Below are 19,154 nucleotides of genomic sequence, written 5' to 3'. Positions count from 1 at the left end.
TTCCAAAGACCACGCTTAGTGTACTTTGTGTGTCCAACCACATACCACATCACTAAAATGTCCCTTTTACATAAAATTTGTGATTCATGGCCAAATATTCTCCTAATTGCTACAGAATATAATTCAGAATAACCAGTTTGAAGATAATTTTAGTAACATTTAGTAAAATTGAAAATACACATATCTTATGATCCCTATGATATACGATAGCAGTGATTCTCAAAATATGGTCTGCAGATTTCTGAAGTCTCCCAACATCAGCAAGGTCAATATTATTTTGTAATAATTTTGTCTGCTACTGTGCTGTCTTTTTGTGTTGATGGGGCAAAAGCAATGGTGGGAAAAAGGGCTGGCTCCTCCTACTAGTAACCATCAAATTCTTCCCCTGCCACCGGCTTGTTGGGAGGGTGGGATGGAGAAAGCACTTTCACTTAAGAATTTCCTTGCCCTAAGCAGCTTGGCTCAGTGGATAGAGCTTTGGCCTGCGGACCGAAGGGTCCCAGGTTTGATTCTGGCCAAGGGCATGTACCTTGGTTGCAGGCATATCCCCAGTAGTGGGTGTGCAGGAGGCAGCTGATTGATGTTTCTCTCTCATCAATGTTTCTAACTCTCTCTCCCTCTCCTTTCCTCTCTGTAAAAAATCAATAAAATATTTATTTAAAAAAAAGAATTTCCTGATGAAGCCATAAAAGTTATTAAATCTTGACAGGTAATTCTTAATATTCAGGGTGATGATGTACTGAAATACAATGGCTATCACAACTGATTATACAGTTGTCGAAACTGGCAGCTGAACTAGCCGCTTTTTCATGAAACACTATTTTCACTTGAAAGAAAGTTGACAAACACGATTATTCTGACTTGGTTATTTGACAGAAACTTCCTCAAAAATAAAAAGTGAATGTGGCACTTCAAGGAAAACCATAGTATTTGTTGCCAATGATACAATTTGAGTTTTGAAACAAAAACTAGAATTTTGGAAAATCTGTGTCATCACTATGAGCTTAAAGTTTCTCAATATTTATTTTTCCGATGAGAGTGGTGGTATATTAACAAGTGACATTATATAATAAAATTTGTCATAATTTGGAAGATCTACATAACTCCAAGAACCAATATTTTCCAAATATCCCAGGAAGGCATGTTTCAAAATTATGCATGAGTGAGAAACTCATTCAGCATGCAATGGATTTTAATGTAACAGGACAAAACAGTTCATTGATACAGTTTCAAATTCCAAATTGCAACTTATCTGAGTAACTTTTTGTTCAGTCTTGGTGTGTAATATCAACAACGATGCTGCTGAAACTGGTTTGGCTCAGTGGATAGAGCATAGGTCTGTGGACTGAAAGGTCCCAGGTTCAATTCCATGTACATTGGTTGCAGGCACATCCGATGGGGGCTGTGTAAGAGGCAGTTGGTTGATGTTTCTCTCTCATCGATGTTTCTAGCTCTCTATCCCTCTCCCTTCCTCTCTGTAAAAAATCAATAAAATATATTTAAAACAAAATAACAACAAAAAAAGATGCAGTTATCTGAAAAAATTTTGGAAAAGTTTCCAACTGTAAATCCATGTTAGGCTGGATTTTCTTCCTATATTTGAACCAAAATAACATATTGTAAGAGATTGACTACAGAGACAATTTTGGAGAACCTGCTATCTTCAACTAAGCCATATATGTAACAAAAACAAGGCCACTCTTCTCGTGAAATTTTTATTTTATAAAAGTTATTTTTAGCCAAACCGCTGGATAGAGCGTCGGCCTGCGAACTGAAAGGTCCCTGGTTAGATTCCGGTCAAGGGCATGTACCTTGGTTGCGAGCACATCCCCAGTAGGGTGTGTGCAAGAGGCAGCTGATTGATGATTCTCTCTCATCGATGTTTCTAACTCTCTATCCCTCTCTCTTCCTCTCTGTAAAAAATCAATAAAATATATATATTTTTTAAAAGTTATTTTTATAAGACACAATTTATATTAACATGTAAGGGTTTATTACCATTTAAATGAATAAATAAATCATGCCCCCTTGAATACACCACTCTTCAAGTATTCAGGCAGAAAAACCAAATCACTTTCAAGGGATAAAAATGAGGCTGGATTCAGAATTTTTCAACTGCAATATTCAAGGACAAAATGGGATGATGAGCTGAAAGCTGTAAAGGAAAGAACTCGTGATGGTGATGGTTAAAAATAATGATTCCCCCAAAAGATATCCATGTCCTAATCCTTGGAACCTGTAAATGTCACCTTATTTGGGAAAAGGGTATTTTCAGAAGTGATTAAGAGTCTTGGGATGAGGAGGCTATCCTAGATGCGCTGTTATCACTTGGTGTGGAAGCAACCAGGCAGACTCAGGTGCATTGTGCCAGTGCCAAACCAACTCATCACCCACTGAGCAGCAGTAACCCTATCTCCTCAAAATAATCAGCAGCAATAACCTCTCCTTTGCCTGCTGGTGCATCAGCATGAGGAGCTCAGTGACCTGGTGGATTTCAAGGACTCAGACTCAGTGTTGGTGTCCTTCCCTGGAGCCAGGAGAGGTGCCTGTGGAAGTGCTCCATACCTGGGACCCAGGGGCTGCAGTTCAGCAGGCTCACTCTTGCAGAGACAGAATATACAAATTCTACAAGTGGGCCTTCAAAAATGATAGTGAGAGATAGCTCACCCCAACCTCTACTATTGACGTATCTTTGTTTCTAGGTTCACATATTATATCTACTGGGGGCACAGATCCATACATTGGGCTTTGACACAAGTGTACATACCCCAGCTCCTCAGGACACTGTCCAAACACTGGCTCCCTACTAAGTCTTTTTTAAAATATATTTTTATTGATTTTAGAGAGGAAGGGAGTGGGAGAGAGATAGAAGCATCAATGATGAGAGAGAATCATTGATTGGCTGCCTTCTGCATGCCCCCAACTGGGGGTTGAGCCCATAACCCAGGCAAATGCCCTTTGACCAGAATCAAACCCTGGACCTTTCAGCCGATGCTCTATCCACTCACCCAAAAGGCCTTAGCTAAGTCTTTAAGAGATCATTCCATCTACCTATGAGACTGGCTGCTTGGAGACAACACAGAAAGTTGGCAATCCACACACTGCATACCTTTCATTGTAAAATGAGTTTCTGGGCCTGAGTTGATGTTATACGCAATCCCATGCTGGTAAATCGCATGCACTCTAAGCTCCTACAACATGATGCCACTCTGAGACACTGAGAGGAAAGGCTAACCCACACCCAGAGGTGTTGACTCCTAGGTAGACTCATTGGTCAGCGAGTCATCTAAGGATGGTACCATATCAGGAGCTCAGCACTGAGTTTGGCTGCTAGCAGGTCAAAAATCCAGCAGTAGAAATAATTAGATGAACCTTGATAAGAGGGAGCCCATTTTGGTGGGCATACCCAGCACCTCTACCACCTTGGCTACTCCATTCACGGGCCCATTGCACAAGCATGGGGTAGCCAAGGACACAAGCTTGGACATCTGTCCATCCACTTTGTTGTTGAGTAACCCCTCTGCAGTGGGTATAACATGAGGCACAAAGATGCATCCACTTGTGGCTGAAACCGGTTTGGCTCAGCGGTAGAGCGTCGGTCTGTGGACTGAGGGGTCCCAGGTTCGATTCCGGTCAAGGGCATGTAAATTGGTTGCGGGCACATCTCCAGTAGGGGGTGTGCAAGAGGCAGCTGGTTGATGATTCTCTCTCATTGACGTTTCTGGCTCTCTATCTCTCTCCCTTCCTCTCTGTAAAAAAATCAATAAAATATATTTTTTTAAAAAAGATGCATCCACTTGTGACCACTCCCATAGGTCCATCTTCTTCTCCAAGAGTCCCTGTCTCCAAGAGTCCCTCTTGCTCTTTCTAGTTCCCTGACCAACCAGCAGGACATCTGTCAGGACCCAGAAGCCCACCACTACTCTGTTCACTCCACTTCCTCCCTACAAAGTGGATATCCAAGTGTCTGCTTGAAGCTCTGCCTGGGAGGACTTCCCCTCATTATAGTTTTTTAGAGCCACCCCACCCTGAATGGGGTGGGCAGCAGTGGTTTGTTTTCAGCTCCTATCTACACAGCAAGCTAACCCATTTGTGAATCAGACATGAATTTTCCTTCCTGTAAAAGACTGCTGCCCTCTGGACAAGCCTGGGTCCAATTGTTTTGTATTGTGCATTGAGTTGCTTCTGAGCTTCCTTAACCTATTGTCTTGGTGATCAGTCAGTATCTAGCTCAGGACAGGCAAGATTCAATCACGTGGTCATCGGATATCCCATAATCAGGCACTCAGTCTATGCTTGAACCCAATAGTGTTGCAGAAGTTGGTTTCAATCAGTGAGTAGTTCTCCACTGCACCAGTTGTGGCCTTGCTTCAGATCCCTAGGAGGGTGCTCTGCAATTCTGTTGGATCCTGCCAAAGCTGTTGTACAGGGTCCCTATTTACCACAAATAAGCCATTGGTTCTAAGTGGCATGGAAACCCCTCCTCTAATCCAGACCTCCAACAGAGCCTCCCTTTGCTCTGAGCCCCTTCCTAGCACCCAATAAATAAGTCACAACAGTATTCCCAAGTGTGGTACGTGCCGACTCCAAAATCCAGAGCTGCGTCAAGTGCCACCCTTCTGCATGCAAGACACAGTAACCTCCTTATCTTGGGGGCGATGCCCTGGTCTGCCCTACAACACTGCACCCCTTAAAACCTCACTGCTGACGGGCTCCAGAACTTCTGAGGACTTCATTCTCATTCTCTGGCATGCATTTTCTCAACAAGGATAGAGCACTTGTCACTTCTTTCTGCACCATGTCCAATTAGCATGTCTTCGATGTTATGTGGGATGCCTGATCAAGGTCTCAGTGGATTATATTGTGACAGAGTTAAAACTGTCATGAAGCAAGACAATGGATGTGTTTGGCTATCCCATTATAAATGTGAACTGCTTTTGGAAACTTTCTCTTTACTAGAAACTGAGAAGACTATTCACCACACCATTAAGTGCCGATCACAGCCAGAGTCCCATTAAAGACACTTCGTCCACACAGCTGCTGTGTGGTAGGCCACCATCACTTACTTGAAGCCATCTGGATTTTGCAAGGGCCATCCAGGTGAACAGAAGGGGACGAACTAGGGACTAACTAGGGACTAACTACCACTTTGTCTTTGAGAGTGACACCTTCCCTACAATCCCACGTGTTTCTGATTTACTGTCCAGGATCAGGTGAGTGTGCTGAGGAGTTCCAGGTGTTCCCCCTTCGCTCTTGTTACCCATAATCCTTATCCTACAGGCCAGGAATCCACATATACAGGCTCTGCCCACAGCGAGGTACCACCCCCCCCCCCCCCCGCAAATTTTCAATGGAGCCAGAAAAATAACCCTAGGGCTTAGGTTCATCACCTGACTCCCAGAACCCCTCTTCTATGCAGTGGCTCACTATGTTTCAGATGTCCTACACAGTATCAGCGCAGATCCTGTATCTAACGCCCTGAAAGGTCTGGAGGGGCTTTTCCAAAGTAAATCAGTTACTTTGTTAAGAGGCTCTTGGTCCCTTTGGGGAAGGATCGAGGAAGGTTTTTGTATATACTTATGTAACACTAGTAGCCCTGTGCACCAATCAGAGCGCCAGTACCTCGAGGCACTCTCCGCCTGCTGCCCGCCCCCTCCCCCCCAAAAAAAGCTTGCTGCCCTGCCCCCTCATCTAGCTCTCAGTGCCCTGCGCCAACTCATAAATCGCTGCCCCACCCTCCTGCTGATCCGTGATCTGGTAGTTCCAGGTCGGCCGTTACCCTTCATGGTGTACCGACCATTTGTATATTCCATCTTTATTAGATCAGGCCTCCCTTTCAGCCGGTGAGCTGCAGGTTTCAGGCCTGGCTCAGATTTAAAACAGAGCGAGGTTGTGATTTCCCGCTGCAGCAACTGACATTCATCTTCTGGTCACTGATTGATTTCTCTCTGCTTATTCAAATCAAACCACTCGCCAGCTGCCCATCTATTTACCCCCCCACCCAAAAAAAAAAAACCCCGCCCCCTCCAACAGGCCTGTCACAGACCCTGGGGGTCAAGGCCTTGTGGTTGCCCGGGCAGCAGCGGAGGCCCAGGAGGCCCAGGGGAGGTGACGCAGCTCCATGTCTGCTCCGGGCCGAGCCTTTCCCTGCGGGGTTAGATCTTGTGACTGGTTCTAGGTCTGGTGACCAGGGGGCAGTGGGTGGGGCATGGAGGCCCTGGTTTCAAGCGGGACAAGAGCTTCTCCGAGGTGCGCTCCGCCCGACAAGGTCTCGGCGGTGGTTAGGGATCTAAGGTTCGTGGCATCAGTAAAATCGTCCGTAGGGTCACATGTGTCATCACACCCAGTGTTCATTCGGCATCTCCATGCGCCACGCCCTCTCAGCCTCCCCTGGTGTGATCGCGCCCGCTCGGATCGCCAAGCCTCAGTGAGGCGCCGCCGCTGGTGACCGCGCCGCCGGTCCGCTCCGGGTTCCGGCGAAGCCCGTCCTCCCTTCCACACACCCGCCCACGGGATTGGCCAGCGTGACGCTCCGCTCACAACAATTGGCCAGCGTGACTCCGCTCAGGACGCTTCTGATTGGCGACGCCGCTTCCTTTTTTCCTGCGGCCCCGCCCAGAGCGTGAGCGAGCAGGGGCGGGGCCAGAGAAGACACGCAGGACTTGGCTCCGAAAGGGCTCGGCTCCGGGTCACGGAGAGAGCCGAGTGGCGTCGCCAGGAGCCGAACGAAGCCGGAGAGGCCCGAGCGCGACCTGAGGGGCGCCGGCGGGCCGGAAGCAGAGCCGTGCGCAGCAGAGCCCGCCTAAGAGGCTGAGCGCGCCGAGCCGGGGCCGAGCCCTCGCCATGGCGGCTGAGGGGATTGCCGTGGCGGGAGGCGGGACTGTCGGCGGCCGCCTGGCCAGGGACAGCGGGCGGCAACCTAAGTGCCCGGAAGCGGTCCCGAACCAGCGGCGGGGCTCCGCGCAGTCGCGAGACACCGAGCGCCGAGCCCACCAGTGGTGCCGGGAGTACCTGGGCGGGGCCTGGCGCCGGGTGCGGCCGGAGGAGCTGCGAGTTGACCCCGTGAGGTGGGAGGTCAGGGGTCAGCCCCTGACAGTTGCGGGCCGGGGCGGGGCGGCCAAGGGCCCCGAGGATGCCCCGCGGTTCTGCAGCCTCTGCGTGCGGGGCAGGGGGGGACGGGCAGGGCGGGAGCGGGCGGCGGCTGAGACCCCGTGTGGTCCGCAGCGGGGGCCTCAGCAACTTGCTCTTCCGCTGCTCGCTGCCGGACCACCTGCCCAGCGTCGGCGAGGAGCCGCGGGAGGTGCTGCTGCGGCTGTACGGGGCCATCCTGCAGGTGAGGCCGGAGCGAGGTCTGCCCACGGGGCCTGGCAGGTGGCCCTGCCCCACCGAGGCGCAGGGGCTGGAACCTGCCGGTTTGGGGCTGAAGCTTGCGCTGTGCTGGGAGCAGGACGCAGACCCTCCGCGCTCTGCCCAGCCGCTGGCCGTGCGACTCCCGCCCCTCGCTGTCCATCTTCCTTCAGGGCGTGGACTCTTTGGTTCTTGAAAGTGTGATGTTCGCCATCCTTGCAGAGCGGTCTCTGGGGCCCCAACTCTACGGAGTCTTTCCAGAGGGTCGGCTGGAGCAGTACATCCCAGTATGAGGCACATCCTTCCCCAGCCCAGCCCCTTCCCAGTGTCTGCCCTCAGATCCCTGACCTCCACACCCTGACCTCCCCCACTACCCCATCCCTACCCCCTCCTGCCCCAGCCCCCTCACCACCCTGAAAGGTTCCTGGGTGCAGAGCCTGCCACTGAAAACGCGAGACCTTCGAGAGCCCATGCTGTCAGCAGCCATTGCCACGAAGATGGCCCGGTTCCATGGCATGGAGATGCCCTTCACTAAGGAGCCCCACTGGCTGTTTGGGACCATGGAGCGGTGAGTCAGGCGCCTCCGGAGAGCTCCTGCGCACCTGGCTGGACCCTCAGGCTGGGCTCTGACAAAGCGACCATGACTCTGTCCAGCCGGCCACTTAGTGGATCAGGTGTCCCAGGGTCTAGCATGGTCTCTCACAGAACAGGCTTCCAAACATCTGCCAGACAAGCCATACAGTGACGGGGAAATGGCTGGGACAGGAGAGCCAGTGGAGAGGGATAGTGGAGTGAGTATCCTACTCTTTGGACTTCAGGTACTTAAAGCAGATCCTGGACCTGCCCCCCGCTGGCCTCCCCCAGATGAACCTGCTGGAGATGTATAGCCTGAAGGATGAGATGGGCAACCTCAGGTGAGGGCAGGCAGGACAGGAGGGGGAGGGGGCAGAGAGCACAGGAGGTGCTGCCGAGAACCTGCAGAGGCCTCCGCAGTCTTTGCCTGAGGGCCCTCGCGGGTGGCTCTGGCTCCCCTCCCTGGTCACTCCTGCTCAGACACATGCCCCTGTCGCCTGCAGGAAGTTGCTCGACTCCACCCCATCACCAGTAGTGTTCTGCCACAACGACATCCAGGAAGGTAGGAAAGGTCATCTGAGTCTTCCAATCTAAGTCTTCCAATCCCTCGGGCCCTGGCGTGACCAGTACCCCTGCACCCCCAGGGAACATCTTGTTGCTCTCAGAGCCAGAAAACGCCGACAGCATCATGTTGATCGACTTTGAGTACAGCAGCTACAACTACCGGTGAGACCCATGGCTCCCATGGGTCTGTCCCCACAGCGCCCTGGGACTCAGACCAGGCCTCCATCACTGCCTCCCAGCCGCCCAGCAGATTTGGGGCTGAGTGTCCACCTTATTCCTCCAGGGGCTTTGACATTGGGAACCATTTTTGTGAGTGGGTTTATGATTATACTCACGAGGAGTGGCCTTTCTACAAAGCACAGCCTGCAGACTATCCCACGCAGGGGCAGCAGGTATGTGGCTGGAGGCTGGGGAGTAGAACTTGGCCTGTGAACAAGGAAGGTGAAGCCTGGTTGGAGAGGTGAGGAAGGGGGTTAACTAGGAAGTGCTCCATGCTCCCCATTTCCTGACTCTGGTCTATTGATCTTAGCTCCATTTCATTCGCCATTATCTGGCAGAGGCAAAGAAAGGTGAGATCGTCTCCCCAGAGGAGCAGAGGAAACTGGAAGAAGACTTGCTAGTAGAGGTTAATCGGTGAGGAAAGGTGGCCGGCGGGGTGGAGCAGGGTGCCGAGAAAAGGGGGCCTTGGAAGAGGCAGACGGTGCCAGTGCCAAGTGGGCTGGGGGAGCAAGGCTGATGGGAGGAGTTGGGACAGGGTAAGGATTAGGGCAGTGGGGGAGAAGTCGGATGTGCTCCCAATCCCCCTGCTTCCCCCACCTCCCTCAGGTATGCTCTGGCGTCCCACTTCTTTTGGGGTCTCTGGTCCATCCTCCAGGCATCCATGTCCACCATAGAATTTGGTTACTTGGTGAGTAGCCCGGGTGGCCAGTTAGGTGGGGGAGGAGGAGTCACAGGGGCCTCTGGTCCTGCCTCGGGGCAGCCCTGGGAGGCTGTGAGCAGATGGGGGCTGTGGGAGCTCCTCCCAGGCCTGCTCACCAGTGTGTGGGGTGGTCTCCTCCCCAGGAGTACGCACAGTCCCGGTTCCAGTTGTACTTCCAGCAGAAGAGGCAGCTGACCAGCCTCCAACTCCCATCCTGACTCCACCCCACAGCTCCTCTGACGTTCCCAGAGCCTCCCCTGCAGGACCTTGGGGGGAGGGGCAAAGAGCAGGAGGCCCTGGGGACCCCTGAGCCTCCAGTGAGCTCGGGCCCCCAGTTTGAGCAGGTCCCCAGGGGCGGGAACCCCTGGGCTGTGTACCTTGAAACAATAAACGAGCTTCTTCACACCCTGTTCTCGCCCTGCTCAGTCCAGCAAAAAGTACCCACAAGGATGCACACAGACTGACAAAGGCACCACTGCTCTGAGCCTCGGTTTTCCCTCCTGAAAAGCATGGCTGTTCAGTGCTCTGGGCTTGAAAGTGGTGCCCGGTCCATTCTGCCGATTGGAGGCCCCTCCCTTACCCCTCACCTCGGGCCCAGCTTAGAAATGATAAATCCCCGAGGAACTGGGCAGGGGACGGGAGGAATGGTGCAAAGTGCGCTCTGGGTGGGGCTGCCCAGCCCTTCGCCCTGGAGATCGGGCACAGGCCGCACAGCTGACACGGGTGACCTTTCCCCTACATTCGACTATTTTTAGCTCCAATGCCACCCGCTCACGTGAGCCCCTGTGCCCCACCCCCACCCTCCGCGCCGGGTCCCAGACCTTTGAGCAATCTTCACCTTGCCGAAAGCTGCCCTCCCGCTCCCGGTTTCCGCCGTGGAGGGGAGGGGTTCTGGTTGCCGCCCCGCATCTGCTTTCTCAACCCAAATTTGGGAGAGGGTGTCAGGTTCCGGTGAGGGCGGGGCGGGGGTGGCCGGCCTGAAGGACACGGGGACACGGGCCAGAGCGACCGGCCCCACACGCAGGCAGGAGTGAACCGAGAGCTGTGAGTGGAGTTGGGGGCAACGCAGGCCCCCCGGGCGGCACAGAGCGCAGTGCGGGGGCGAGGACGCGCGGGGCCCCTTGCGGTCGGGGCTGGGGGCCCCCGGACCCCGCCGCGCTCCGGAAGACAACGCTGCCCAGGCACCTCGCCTCCACCCCGAGGCCGCCCTTCACTGCCCTACGGGATCCTGAAGTTTTCCAGGCCTTGACCCCTTCCTGACTCCTGCGGAGCCTGCCCTGAACGCGGCGCGAGGGTTTGCCGCCGGCCGTTGGCAGGGCCGGGGGCCCGGGGGCCTAGGCCGCTGGCTGGATGACAACTAGCTCGGTCGGGGCCGGGGCGGGGGCAGGCTGGGGCGGGGCAGACCTGAGCCCACCCAAACACCTTCCTGCTCCCTCCCAGGTGCTAGCCAACACCCAGGATGGCGGAAGCACACCAGGCTGTGGCCTTCCAGTTCACTGTGACCCCGGATGGGTTCGACTTCCGGCTCAGTCGGGAGGCCCTGAAACACCTCTACCTGACTGAGATCAACGCCTGGAAGAAACGCCTGATTCGAATCAAGGTGTGCACAGGTGGTTCTCCGGGCCTCTTCCTGCCAGAGGTGCAGAACAGAGCCTTGCGGAGGCGGGGCTGGGTGTCAGCTGCTGCTCTATTGTGGAGGTCCTCCACCTCAAGCTTGTCTGGCAGTTCTGCTGGGGAACAGGCTCTAGCAGTGCAGAAACCAGAGGTGTGCTCAAGGTGTGGAGGGAGACAGGTGTTCGAGACGTAGCATCAGGCGCTGAGTAACTGGGTGCTGCAGGTATGGGGTGTGGAGGGGGGAAGACCAGCAAAGTAGTAAGAACACAGCAGGTGGCCAAAGGGGAAAACCTCTCAGGCGGAGACCAGGACCTCACAGGTGCTTGCTTGCTGCTGGTAAGCGTGCTTGTTTCTGCTCCACAGAATGGCATCCTTAGAGGTGTGTATCCTGGCAGCCCTACCAGTTGGCTGGCTGTCGTCATGGCAACAGTGGGCGCTTCCTACTGCAATTTGGACATCTCCAATGGGCTGGTCTATTACATCCAGAAACACCTCCCTGAGAGGTGAGGAGCAGGGCCACCAAGGAGGTTGGGTGAGCCTCAAAGCCAGGGTTCCTGAGCCTGGCAGACACAGGGTGACAGCCACTAGAGGCTGTAGGAGCAGCCCTCCCCTGGCCACCATCATCTCAGGCCCTAGTGTGTATGTGTGTGTGTGTGTGTGTGTGTGTGTGTGCGCGTAGCACTTAGCTGTGAGTGTACCTAGGGGGATGCCTCCCCCAGATGGTTCACAGCTGTGGAGGGTGCAGGGTCAGAATTCCCCTGAGGCTGGCCTCCTGTGCACTCCCTGCAGCCCTTTCCCCTCTCCCCTTCTCCGACAGGTTTGGCCCCTACCAGACCCCAAAGACACGGGCCCTGGTCAGCATGGCCATCTTCTCCACGGGGGTCTGGATCGTGGGCATCTTCTTCTTCCGCCAAACCCTGAAGCTGCTGCTCTCCTACCACGGGTGGATGTTTGAGGCGCACGGCCACACCAGCCGCAGCACCAAAGTCTGGGCGGTGAGTGGAAGTGGTGGAGGGCTTCAGGCATCTGGTCTGAGACCCGAGCACCCGCTTTGGGGTCCTGAGCTGGAGGGGACAGGCAGGGGCACCGGTGCCTGCACGTGGGTTTGTCCTAGTTCTGAGAGCTTGGGGCCCAGCTCCTTAGGTATTGGCCAGTTTGTTTCCATTCCATCCCCTGATTCCCAGCCCAACACACTCTGCTCTGCACCCCCAGGCCTGTGTCCGCCTTCTGTCCAGCGGGCGGCCCATGCTATACAGCTTTCAGACGTCCCTGCCCAAGCTTCCTGTGCCCAGCGTGCAAGCCACCATTCATCGGGTAAGGGCCCGTGTCCGGCATCATGGTGGGCAGGGTAGGCTGACTTGGGATTTGTCCGCTTCAAAGAGTGGATTTGAGAGCGGTTTTGAGGCTGGGTCAGAACAGGGTCGGGACAGAGGCAGCCTCTGCTGTCTGGCCCCCACACTGACGGTAACCTGGCCGGATAGTATCTCGAGTCTGTGCGGCCCTTGTTGGATGACGAAAAGTATCAGCGCATGGAGCTACTAGCCAAGGAATTCCAGGACAAGACTGCCCCCAGGCTGCAGAAGTACCTGGTATTCAAGTCGTGGTGGGCAACTAACTATGTGAGTCCCCTTCTAGGCTTACCCTCACCCCCTTCGCATCCTGGCTGCCTGTACCCTGCCCTCTACCCCAGCCCTAACCTCGCACCCACCCACAGGTGAGTGACTGGTGGGAAGAATACATCTACCTTCGAGGCAGGGACCCCCTCATGGTGAACAGCAACTATTATGTGATGGTAAGAGGTAGCCACTGGTGGCCCTTTCCACAGGCAAGGGGGGATTCTGGGGTGAGGCCTGAAGGAAAAAGGAAAATGGGAGAGGCCCTCGGAGAATAGTCAGGAAGCAACTTAGGGGCGATGGGGATACTGAAGGTTCGAAGAACTCAGCAGCCCCTCGCAGGGGCCCTCGGGCTCACTTCGCTGCCCAGCCCAGGCGCCGTCACTTTCCTCCTGGGTTCCCTCAGTGGCCTCCCGGCTGTGGGCTGGCAGCCATCCTGATGCCATTACCAGGGAGTTAGTCCCTTAGGCTTGCCGAGGTGTCACTGTGGATCCGGAGCGGCCGCTCTCAGCACTCGGGAGGCCACATTGGCTCCTATGTTGCATGACTGGCCCTTGTCCTGCCCCAGGACCGGCCTGTGCACAGGACACTGTGCACATGTGCCCTCAGTGCTCTCCCTTTCTAAAAATATGTTTTTATTGATTTTTAGAGAGGAAGGGAGAGAAACCTAGATGAGAGAGAAACCTAGATGAGAGAGAAACTTCAACATCGATAGGCTGCCTTCTGCATACCCCCTACTGGGGATCAAGCCCGAAACCCTGGCATGTGCCGTGACCAGGAATCAAAGCTGTAGCCTCTTGGTGCATTGGAAGATGATGCTCAACCACTGAGCCACACAGGCTAGGCCACAGCTCATTCTGAATCTCATGCTGTCCTTCCCTTCCTTCCCACACCTGTCTTCCCAGAAACTCACACACAACTCATCTGCACCTGAGGTTTTAAGCTGGGGTTTTTTTGTTTTGTTTTTAGTGGTGGGAACCCCTCTCTCAAGGCAAACTAAACAAAACACAAGCAAATAGGTTATGGAAAAACCGCTCAGGTTGGAGCTGGGGCCGAGGAGTGACAGGGTCAGGTGGGCATCTCATTTTTGGCAGGTTCACCTGACAGTGAGCACGGGACAGACTGGGGAAAAGGGACAAGATCCCTCCGGCCACAAGCAGGGGAACCCCCAACACCTGTCACACTGCCCTGCAGCCTCGGATCTCTCTCACAGGACTTTGTGCTCATCAAGAACACGGACGTGCAGGCTGCCCGCTTGGGAAACATCGTTCACGCCATGATCACATACCGCCGCAAGCTGGACCGCGAGGACATCAGGCCTGTGAGTTGTGTTGGGGTCGAGGGCTGAAGGGAGAGGAGGCCCTGCCTCAGCCATGCTGTGCCTCCCTCCTAGGTGATGGCACTGGGCATCGTGCCCATGTGCTCCAACCAGATGGAGAGGATGTTCAACACCACGCGGATCCCGGGCAAGGAGACAGGTACGGCTACAGCATTTGTGGTGAGCCGTCAGGAAGAGCCCCTCCCTCCCGACTAAGGGCCGCCACAGCGAGGTCCTGCCGCCTACTTGTCCCTAGCACCCCCGCTGTCTCGGGGTGTAACCGTCAAGATGGCCAGTTTTTGTGTTGTTTTTTTTTTACTAAAACTATCCGCCTGCTGCTTACAGGCATGATGCTAGTCCTGGGACCCTGAGTCCCCACTGTGGGGCTCACACACAGGGCAGGCCTCCCGAGTGAGGAGCTGCTGCCCTTGACTGACAGGGAGGGCAGCTCGCGGGGTCTGGCAGGGACAGGAGCAGCAGCCTGTGCTTCTGACCCTGGGAGTCTGTGTTGTTTCCTCGAGCTTTGTTTCCTCTTCTGTGAAATGCCTCTGGGGACTGTGGTTGGCATCCAGAGGCATGGAAGCAGCCAGCACAGGCCCTGGCGGAGGGAGGGAGGCCCAGGCAGAGGCCTGGCTCAGCAGGAGCCACATGGGCCCCGGAAGGCTCATGGCGGGTGGGCCCTGCCCCGCCCAGGGCTGCCGGGCAGGGAGGTGCTCCCTGCCCACGCGTTGGCTCTGTCACAGACGTGCTGCAGCACTTCAACGAAAGCAGGCACGTGGCCGTCTACCACAAGGGCCGCTTTTTCAAGGTGTGGCTCTACGAGGGCTCCAACCTGCTCAAGGGCTCCACCCTGCTCAAGCCCCGGGACCTGGAGCTGCAGTTCCAGAGGATCCTGGACGACCCCTCCCCGCCCCAGCCTGGGGAGGAGCGGCTGGCGGCCCTCACTGCCGGCAAAAGGTATTCCAGTGGCATGTCTTCATGGGAGAGGGGCTTGGCCCAGCCACAGTCAGGTCCCGGGCGGGCGGTGCCCTGTCTGCGGCCTGAGTGGCCCCGCCCCTGGACTTGGAGTCGGACGCATGACGGAAGAAGGCACAGCATCCTCTGTGCAAACTGCGGCCACAGTGGTGAGGGCACCGGTGGCAATGGCAGCAGCATGGCTGCAATAAACTTAACTGGGGGGCAGCACGGGGGTTGCATAGGGGCAGGGACACCTTCCAGGACAGCCTGGCAGCCCACCGTGCTCCGCTCCAGGCCCGGCCAGGTCCTGGGTGGTGCCCTCATCCTTGGCTCCACTGGCCCTGTACTCACCCTCCCCTCACACCCCAGAATGGAGTGGGCACAGGCGCGCCAGACCTTCTTCAGCTCCGGCAAGAACAGGGCTGCTCTGGATGCCATTGAGCGCGCCGCCTTCTTTGTGGTCTTGGATGAGGAGTCTCACAGATACGACCCCGAAGACGAGGCCAGCCTTAGCCTCTACGGCAAGGCCCTGCTGCACGGCAACTGCTACAACAGGTACAGCCCCGCCCCACTGCCGCCCAGCCTGCCCCCAGCCGCCGTCATCACCACGTCTGCTGTTCCCGCAGGTGGTTCGACAAGTCCTTCACCCTCGTGGCCTTCAAGAATGGCCAGTTGGGTCTCAACACGGAACACTCGTGGGCAGACGCCCCTGTCATGGGGCACCTCTGGGAGGTAACTGGCCAGAGAGGAGTCCTGTGGGGCAGGCTGCGGGGGACAGCGGGGAGCGAGGACGGCTCTCAGCCCGACCTTCTCCCTGCAGTTTGCTCTGGGCACTGACATCTTCCACCTGGGCTACTCGGAGACCGGGCACTGCGTGGGCGAGCCGAACCTCACGCTGACACCACCTCAGCGGCTGCAGTGGGACATTCCTGAGCGGGTGCGTAGGCTGAGAAGGGGCGAGGACAGGCATGGGAGTGACAAGTACCTGGATGCTCTGTGGCCCCCTCCCCTCTGGCCCAGCCCCAGTGGGTGTGGCTGCAGCTCCCCGGTCCAGACTAACCACAGGGTGAAGTGGTTAGAGAAGCTGTGAGGGAGGAGCATGGTGGTCACGGGGCATGTGTCAGTGCCCCCCCCCCCCGCCCCTCCCCCGAGGTGTCAAGAGCCCTGAGACCGCCCAGCACAGCCTCCTGACCCTCCCGTGTCTCCACAGTGCCAGGCGGCCATCGAGCGCTCCTACCAGGTGGCCAAGGCGCTGGCCGACGACGTGGAGCTGTACTGCTTCCAGTTCTTCCCCTTCGGCAAAGGCCTCATCAAGAAGTGCCGGACCAGCCCCGACGCCTTCGTGCAGATCGCCCTGCAGCTGGCTCACTTCCGGGTAGGGGCCCTCGGGCTGGCGCTGTGCAGGCAGCACCGGGCTCAGCCTGCTAGGCTCACCCCTCCATGTTCCCCAGGACAAGGGCAAGTTCTGTCTGACCTATGAAGCTTCGATGACCAGGCTGTTCCGGGAGGGACGGACCGAGACCGTTCGTTCCTGCACCAATGAGTCCACAGCCTTCGTCAAGGCCATGGTGCAGGGGTCCCACACGGTGAGCCCCCCCTGGCCACACAGTGAGGTGACACCCCTCTGCCCCCTCATGCCGCCTCGAGGGTCAGGGCTGGTCACTGCTTCCCTTCTGCCCCCAGAAAGCAGACCTCCAGAAGCTCTTCCGGAAAGCCTCAGAGAAGCACCAGAACATGTACCGCCTGGCCATGACGGGGGCTGGCATCGACAGGCACCTCTTCTGCCTGTATGTGGTCTCCAAGTACCTGGGCGTCAGCTCCCCTTTCCTGGCTGAGGTCAGTTGTGTTGATGGGTGTGTCCCCTGTCCCCACGGCCTCCTGGAGGGCTGGGCCGGGCTTCCCGCTCCACACCTCCCAGGTGGTCCTGGCTCTGAGCATGGAGTTGGTGGTGGTGTGAGAGGGATGGACAGACGAACGTGTGGCATGTCAGGGGTGACGGGTGCCCCTGAGGAAAGGGAAGAAGCTAAGGGGAATCAGGCAGGCAGCACGTTCCTGTAGAAGGGACCTCCAGCACCCAGACAGCAGGAGGGGAGGGCGGAGCCAATGGAGGAGGGGAGGCAGAGGGGCGGGCGGGTCAGCTGTTTTGTGCAGGTGCTGTAATGGTGAGAACTGAGGGTGGGGCAGCAGTCAGGGCGGCCTGCCCTGTCTGTGCTCCTTCTGCTTTCTCGGCCAGGACAGTGCCTGGCTCACACGGGTACTCGGACACCACCTGTCAGCAGGCGTGCACTGAGCACGGGTCTCCTGTTACAGGTGCTGTCTGAACCCTGGCGCCTCTCCACCAGCCAGACTGCTCAATTCCAGATCGGCATGTTTGATGCAAAAAAGTACCCCAATCATCTGGGCGCTGGTGGTGGCTTTGGCCCCGTAAGTGTCCTTGAAGGGGGATGAGTGGGTAGGACGGGCCCGGGGGTTTCAGTGGGATTGCAGGGCCTCAGGGTCAGACCAGATCAGAAACACAGCCGTGGCCCTGTCCTGCGTGGAAACAGGTGCTGGGGCCCCTCTGGAGCAGGACCGCGCCAAGCCGGCTTCCCTCTGCGTGCAGCTCTCCCGCGGAGACGCTCACTGGGCTAGTTAGTCAGAGTTCTAGAGACACCCCTGGAGTGAGGCGGTGACCTGGAGCCTCCTGAGGGAAGCTGAGATCCTGTATCGAGGGTTGCGGGGGAGAGCTCTTGGGTTTTCACAGTTTCCTAGGTGTGCTCCTGACCTCAGGAAAAGTGAAAATGCAGCATCTGGGGATCTTGTGGGGAGTCCCAGGCAGCCTCAGCTTGGCCTCAGATGCTCCAGGTCTAGCTTACCTCCTCTTCATCCTGGTGCTGCCTCAGGTGGCAGATGACGGCTACGGGGTTTCCTACATGATCGCGGGTGAGAACACCATCTTCTTCCACATCTCCAGCAAGTTCTCCAGCTCAGAGACGGTGAGTCTCCTGCTCCAGCTCAGTCCTGAGGAGGGGGCACCACCCTGGGCCCTGCCTGGCTAGGGAGAGTCCTCTTTTGTGGGGACAGAGGGCAAGGGCCCACCTGGAGCTGGGTCTGAGTCTTGGCTCCCACAGAACGCCCAGCGCTTTGGGAAACACATCCACCAGGCTCTGCTGGACATCGCGGATCTTTTCAAAGTGCCCAAGGCCGACAGCTGAGAGCTGGGGACGTGCCAGCTGCCCTTCAGTACCCACGTGTGGAGGAGTGTGCCTGTGGTCAGCTTACAGGCCCCGGGGTGGCCATGCACAGGTTCCCAGGCTCCAAGGACAGCTCTGGCAGCTGGCATTCCCCAGGCAGACACTGTTCCCCGAGGACCCATCAGGTGGAGGTGGGCCCGTTGGAGCAGGCAGGGACTTTTAATTTTTTTTCGTGCTAGATACTAATAAAGATAAGGCTCTGGGATCCTCCCTGAGCCCTTAGGTTCCTGTGTTTTGTGTGGGAACTAAGAGGCCCTGCCCTGCCCCAGCTCAGGCCAGAGAGGTGGTAAGGGAGGGGCTGGGGCTGGGAGACTGAGCAGTTATGACCTGCTTGGAAATGTGTATCTCTGCTGAGGTCACTGTCCACACCCCTACGTGCACTTGGAATAAATTATGGCTTCAGAACTTCCACCTGTTCCCTGAGGTCACTTCCGTTTGTCTTCTGGGGAGTGGGGCCGCCTGCTTCCTCCGCAACCCTCTGCACCCCTCTGACTTCGAGCACAGCTCCGTGGGACCTCAGCTTCTTCTCGGTGCTGCAGTCAGGCCTAAGGTCAAGGGTCAGGGGATCGTGCCCATGAGGCACACAGGATAGTCTGCAACAACACATGCGGCTTCCCTTGGGTCAGCTTCTCTATTAAAGCAACATTAAAAATAAACAAAACATAATTTTTATGGAAAGTGCAAGTAGCCCTGGCTGTGGGTGCCTCAGTTGGTTAGGATGTTGTCCCAAGACACCAAGGTTACAGGTTTGATCTCTGGTCAGGGAACATACAAGAAGCCACTAATGAGTGCGTAGATAAGTGGAACAACACATTGATGTTTCTCTCTCTCAAAAATCAATAAATTACATAAAAAAGAGCAAGTATAAGTAGGCACTCCATTACTGTCGCTGCATGCTTGAGTGAATCCAAGTGTCAGCACTCTGTAGGTGAATTAGGTAGAGCTCTGGGCCTTCTCTGATGAACCAGTGTCTATGGAATACCTTCCACCTACTTGGCTCTGTGTGGGGGATTCAG

At 56.0% G+C, this 19,154-nt stretch overlaps 2 protein-coding genes across 2 annotated transcripts; both read left to right on the top strand.

The window, feature by feature from the left end:
• The first annotated feature begins 6,622 nt into the window (after positions 1 to 6,622).
• Positions 6,623 to 10,153, top strand: CHKB (choline kinase beta). The gene is made up of 11 exons (XM_084879698.1): positions 6,623 to 7,067; positions 7,225 to 7,333; positions 7,521 to 7,634; positions 7,782 to 7,915; positions 8,166 to 8,261; positions 8,424 to 8,482; positions 8,565 to 8,646; positions 8,768 to 8,876; positions 9,014 to 9,117; positions 9,310 to 9,391; positions 9,547 to 10,153. Exons 1-11 carry the CDS (start codon positions 6,844 to 6,846, stop codon positions 9,619 to 9,621), a joined length of 1,188 nt encoding a protein of 395 aa, XP_084735824.1. The 5' UTR covers positions 6,623 to 6,843; the 3' UTR covers positions 9,622 to 10,153.
• Positions 10,154 to 10,225: 72 nt separating this feature from the next.
• On the top strand, positions 10,226 to 18,547 carry CPT1B (carnitine palmitoyltransferase 1B). Its single transcript, XM_084879682.1, has 19 exons — positions 10,226 to 10,447; positions 10,844 to 11,003; positions 11,381 to 11,520; positions 11,835 to 12,012; positions 12,230 to 12,331; positions 12,499 to 12,636; positions 12,732 to 12,809; positions 13,844 to 13,951; positions 14,024 to 14,108; positions 14,692 to 14,905; positions 15,275 to 15,460; positions 15,532 to 15,637; positions 15,726 to 15,842; positions 16,116 to 16,280; positions 16,357 to 16,491; positions 16,589 to 16,741; positions 17,216 to 17,329; positions 17,788 to 17,880; positions 18,016 to 18,547. The coding sequence occupies exons 2-19, from the start codon at positions 10,863 to 10,865 to the stop codon at positions 18,097 to 18,099; spliced, it is 2,337 nt and encodes a 778-aa protein (XP_084735808.1). The 5' UTR covers positions 10,226 to 10,447; positions 10,844 to 10,862; the 3' UTR covers positions 18,100 to 18,547.
• Positions 18,548 to 19,154: the final 607 nt, after the last annotated feature.

Source organism: Pipistrellus hanaki (genome assembly GCF_964339955.1).
Source record: "Pipistrellus hanaki genome assembly, chromosome: 3".
Classification (NCBI taxonomy): Eukaryota; Metazoa; Chordata; class Mammalia; order Chiroptera; family Vespertilionidae; genus Pipistrellus; species Pipistrellus hanaki.
The sequence above is the reverse complement of the archived record's forward strand: the minus strand, read 5'-3'. Positions and strand labels throughout refer to the sequence as shown.

What these genes read in the sequence shown, in the direction of transcription:
- CHKB (XM_084879698.1), top strand. Translation starts at nt 6,844, where the DNA reads ATGGCGGCTGAGGGGATTGCCGTGGCGGGAGGCGGGACTGTCGGCGGC. An exon ending in CTGCGAGTTGACCCCGTGAG is followed by an intron (nt 7,068 to 7,224) that starts GTGGGAGGTCAG and finishes TGTGGTCCGCAG; the next exon opens with CGGGGGCCTCAGCAACTTGC. An exon ending in TGTACGGGGCCATCCTGCAG is followed by an intron (nt 7,334 to 7,520) that starts GTGAGGCCGGAG and finishes ATCTTCCTTCAG; the next exon opens with GGCGTGGACTCTTTGGTTCT.
- CPT1B (XM_084879682.1), top strand. Translation starts at nt 10,863, where the DNA reads ATGGCGGAAGCACACCAGGCTGTGGCCTTCCAGTTCACTGTGACCCCG. An exon ending in AGTGGGACATTCCTGAGCGG is followed by an intron (nt 15,843 to 16,115) that starts GTGCGTAGGCTG and finishes GTGTCTCCACAG; the next exon opens with TGCCAGGCGGCCATCGAGCG. An exon ending in CTGGTGGTGGCTTTGGCCCC is followed by an intron (nt 17,330 to 17,787) that starts GTAAGTGTCCTT and finishes GTGCTGCCTCAG; the next exon opens with GTGGCAGATGACGGCTACGG.